At 41.1% G+C, this 4,314-nt stretch overlaps 1 protein-coding gene across 3 annotated transcripts in view; it reads left to right on the forward strand.

Moving 5' to 3' along the window:
• Positions 1-783, forward strand: part of clcn1b (chloride channel, voltage-sensitive 1b) — a 32,338-nt gene extending 31,555 nt beyond the window's left edge. For 2 of the 3 annotated variants that reach the window (XM_039805312.1, XM_039805311.1), the window contains exon 23: positions 212-783. In XM_039805312.1, coding sequence (XP_039661246.1) covers positions 212-643 — 432 coding nt within the window. In that variant the 3' untranslated portion in view covers positions 644-783. The remainder of the gene's footprint in view (positions 1-211) is intronic. The other variant, XM_039805310.1, reaches the window with a different exon arrangement.
• Positions 784-4,314: the final 3,531 nt, after the last annotated feature.

Raw genomic sequence — 4,314 nt, forward strand, 5'->3', positions numbered from 1 at the left:
CTCCATTTTTTTCTTTATCTGCATGTTTATTCACCCCTCTTGGTTTGATAATGTAATGCGGCATGACAGCGAGCTGTGATGATCTCATGTTGTGGGCAGTTGTTCTGTCACAGGGTGCATCATGCTTTACGCTCTGATTCATGCAGTTATTCCTCCAGCCGGCCTCAACTTCAACACACGTTTCTTTGCTTTATGTCTGTGCTTTTAACAGTTACAGAAGGCTATAGAGGGCTCAACTCGCAGCGGGGTGAGGCTTCGTCCCCCTCTAGCCAGCTTCAGAGACGCCAGCAGGAAAACCAAGAAGCACCAACCTCCCTCATCTACCCCTTCCTCCCCTACTCGGGACAGAGACCTGTGGGGGGAGGGGAGCAGGAGGGAGGGGGAGCTGGTGATGAAGGAGTCCAAGGGAGCTCCCGGGTGTGACTCTGCTCCCTCCTCCCCCGGCGGCATGGGGAGCACCAGTAGCAGCTCTGCCCCCACAAGAGGCGCTGACGGTGCTTCTCAGGAGCCGGCGTCCCCCTCTACTTCCTCCCTTACCTCACCCTCCCCTCATGCCTTCAGTGGGTCACCCACCAGCCCTGTCCTCACATTATCCTCCCTACAGGAGGACGGGGAGAGCGAGGAGTCAGATGAGCCCATATAGACTGGGTTTAAGAGAAAAGACTTTTAACTTCCTCTGATTTTACTCCTTTTGCCCGGAGACAGAGCTGCTGTCTGGGTGGAGGAGTCGGGCCCACCAGCAGTCCCCGCAGACATTCAGCTCTCAGCGAGCAGGACAGGCTAGCGCACACAAAGCTCCTGAAACTTGTAGTACAGGATTTCTTTTTCTACTCTTTATGATAGTCTCACTTTTTCACTCTCAAAATCTCAGGTGCTTTCCTGTGTCTTTTGAACTGCAGACGGACAAACATGTTCAGTCCCACATATCACGAATGTTCAATGTCTATATCTTGGAAATGTTGAATGTAGCTGTACATCCTATATCGGTGTCTGTTAATATTTGTTAATTAAGGTACCTTTGATCGAAAATTAACTGTAAGCAATGAATTGTATGATAATGAAATAATATATTGATGAAGACGTAAAGACATTAATTTGACCTACATATCAAAGAGATCATGCATTTAAAGTTTATTGATTAAGGTTAATTTATAAATTATAACTTACTTTATCAGATATTTGCTGTATAGTAAATATTCAAATCATTATTACCAGTCTGTAATTTAAAAAAAAATTAATAAATATTAAAATTGTCTACTAGCTTATTTTATTTATCTACAACAATAAAAATGACAATTAGAAGAAAAGACTACGTTAATGATTTGAGCTAAATGCTAAAGTCAGCATGCTAACATGCAGGTATAATAAAGTTTACTGTGTTAGCATGCTAACATTTGCATTAAACACAACATCCAGCTGAGGCTGTTGGGAATGTGAGTTTTGCAACTAGCTGCGTTCAGACAGACCGAAAAACCCAGCCGCCTCATTCATTTGAATGGAACCAGTCTGGCGACGCAGTGAGCGTGCCCCGAAAACACAGGGTCTTTTTGCGAAAAAGTTTAACCTGACTCTAGTTGTTGAGATATTCACACTCTGGACTGTTGGGGAAAAAAATGTATCCATGTTCCAGCATCAGGCTTGAAAAGAGAATATCTCTGACCATATAAACATTTTTGTGTTGTGAAGGTCAACAGTGCATTTCAGTCTCTGATTCTAATGTGAGCTTGAACAAATAAGCAGCTAGTCCCCACAGAGGAGACTTGTCTCTGAAAGATTTTCATTAATATTCTCCTGGCATAAAATCCCTGATAATGACTGTTGAGGAATGTGTTTGGAAAAGCACGACAGGCTGGATTGCACTGCTGCCAGTTCCTTGGTGATTGCTGTTTGTATGACTAGCACCAACAAGCTGGCCAGAAACACCGGCTGTCGCAAAACATGTGTTAAGGCTCGAGAGAGAGAAAGTGGTGAACATGTGAGAATCTAATTATTTACACCCTGAAAAAGATATCCACACATAAGCACACAAAATGCCATTTGTTGGTTTGTTTATTTGCTCTTTCTCCACCAGTGGAAAAGAAGAGGAGACAGGTAAAGGAGCTGGAGAGGGTGTAGGAGGTTCTGTCGTGCAGGAAAAAGGAAGAAAAACAGGAAGAAACAGAGCTGTTGACAGAAGAGGAGAGAGAGGGCGGAACCACGCGGAAGAACCATCATGTGACAACCGTCCAACAAGCATGCATAGGTGTGAGTGTACGCACTGGTATCACAAGTCAAACTGCCTCATTTCATACAAATAAATCTTTTACAGACTTTTACAGAAGCCATCCAATGTTTTTTTACAGCGGTTACTGTTTTTTTGCCACACATTTCCAAATCATGTCTATGTTACATGTCTGATTGCCTCAAATCCCCTTTGGTTGATGTGAAATTATTTATTTTTTTTCCAGGCAGTGATTCTTCCAAAAAGACAACTTACTTTACACTGACAGACAGACATACAGACAGACACAAATACACAGAACAGATACAAAGAGAGAGAAGGAGAAAGGCAGAGGATCAGAAGCAGATTTTGAGCGTTATGCCTGCAGAAAAGTTACTGTAACTCTTGGAAGATGGCAGTAGAATTATACAAAAAGAAGAACTCAATTGCCATCCGGTCAGTTAACAAAATGTGATCAGTAAACCTTAACATCTACATATTTGGCTTCTTGTTAGTTTATTCATTCATTGAGATTTTGATAAACAAACAAAAAAAGCAAAAAATAACCCAAGAAGCAGTGTCTTTTCATCAAGTCCATTTCTTATGAACTAATATCTTTCTCTTTTTTTTAGCAAATAGTCAAAACCCAAATTAGCCTCGCAGTTTATACCATCAACAAATATAAAGCAATAGTCTTTCCACCACATGATGTCTTTAAAACTGACTCATAAAGAAAAAGATACTGCTCCCAGAAGGGTTGGTACCTACATGAAATTATAGACTCCGTACAAGCTGTCACATCACTCCTCCCCACCAAGTAATTGTTCAATAAATAAATGAATATGTGCCACTGTGTAAAGACATTCTGTTTGCAGTTTTGAGCCCTCATTTTCATGAGTTACTAAACAGGGATTCTTGTAGTGAAATACAAATGATGATAGATTTGTTAATAATTGAGAGCTGCCAAACTATCCATCTTTAATCTCTTAACCATGTTTGTTTTTCTTGGTGCAAAGTGCTCAAAACCAGACCGAAACAAGACGGCTTTACAACCATGACAACTATTCTAACTTCTACTGGAAGGGATTTTAACAAGTCAGTAGAAAAATAAACATTGTCCCCAACATTGCATAAAGAAGCAATCAATAAATAAATGCATTCAAGTCAATAAACCGAATCTTAAAAGTTTCTCACACAATCATCAAAGTCAGAGGAGAAGGTACTCCCCTTCAGAGAAAAACTACTACTACTGCTCGTCTTTGTTTCCCCCACTGATGGATTCACCAGATAAAACACTCTAGTTTAAGTGATCGCTCAACACAAACATTCCTCGGTTTCATTTCAAAACTAAATTCACACCTAAATTGTAAGCTTGAGAGCGATCCCGAAATAAAGTGGGACTGAGAGGTGTAAAAAAATAAAGAAATCATACTGTACTAGAACAGTTTTGACTGTAAGTGAGAGGCAATTTTTATATACTTAGACTATTTACATCGATACGACAGAGCTGACACTGGTCTGTTGGGATGCCAGTGTTTTGTCTGCCTATTGCTGGTTACAATTTAGATATTTTGTGTGTGTGGATGTGTGTGGGTGTGTGTGTGTGTGTGTGGGGGTGTGGTAGAGCCAGCAGTGAATCCATTTTCAACAGCTCCCTCCCACATGTTTGAAAGACTTATCTTTGTTTCTTAAGAAAGCATTTGACTCTTTCCCATGTGGACCGTGAGGAGACGCAAAAAATAAAATGTACTTATGTACTGCTGTCTGTCTTTCAGTACATTCAAATAGTGGTTATCATCCTCGTTTTATAGTGACTAGGTCTGTGGAGAAAAAAAAAGCAGCTGAGGGTGTGTGTTGTTAAGTGGCTCGGTTTTGGTTGTCAGAGTGAGTACTGGCTACCGTCAACAGTCTAAAGGCAACCTCTGATCTGTTGGATTGCATCAGTGCAAAAGAGATTCCCTTATACTGCTCTGTCTTTATTTCGCCGTCATGAAACTCACTGCAGGTCCACTGTGGCCCCACCTGGGATACTATGGTTCAGTGCAAAGTCTATACAGTGCTGTATAGTACAGGTACTCCATAGTGCTCTGAAGAAACATGCATACAGAATCTGT

This window comes from Perca fluviatilis, chromosome 7 (assembly GCF_010015445.1).
Source record: "Perca fluviatilis chromosome 7, GENO_Pfluv_1.0, whole genome shotgun sequence".
Lineage (NCBI taxonomy): Eukaryota > Metazoa > Chordata > Actinopteri > Perciformes > Percidae > Perca > Perca fluviatilis.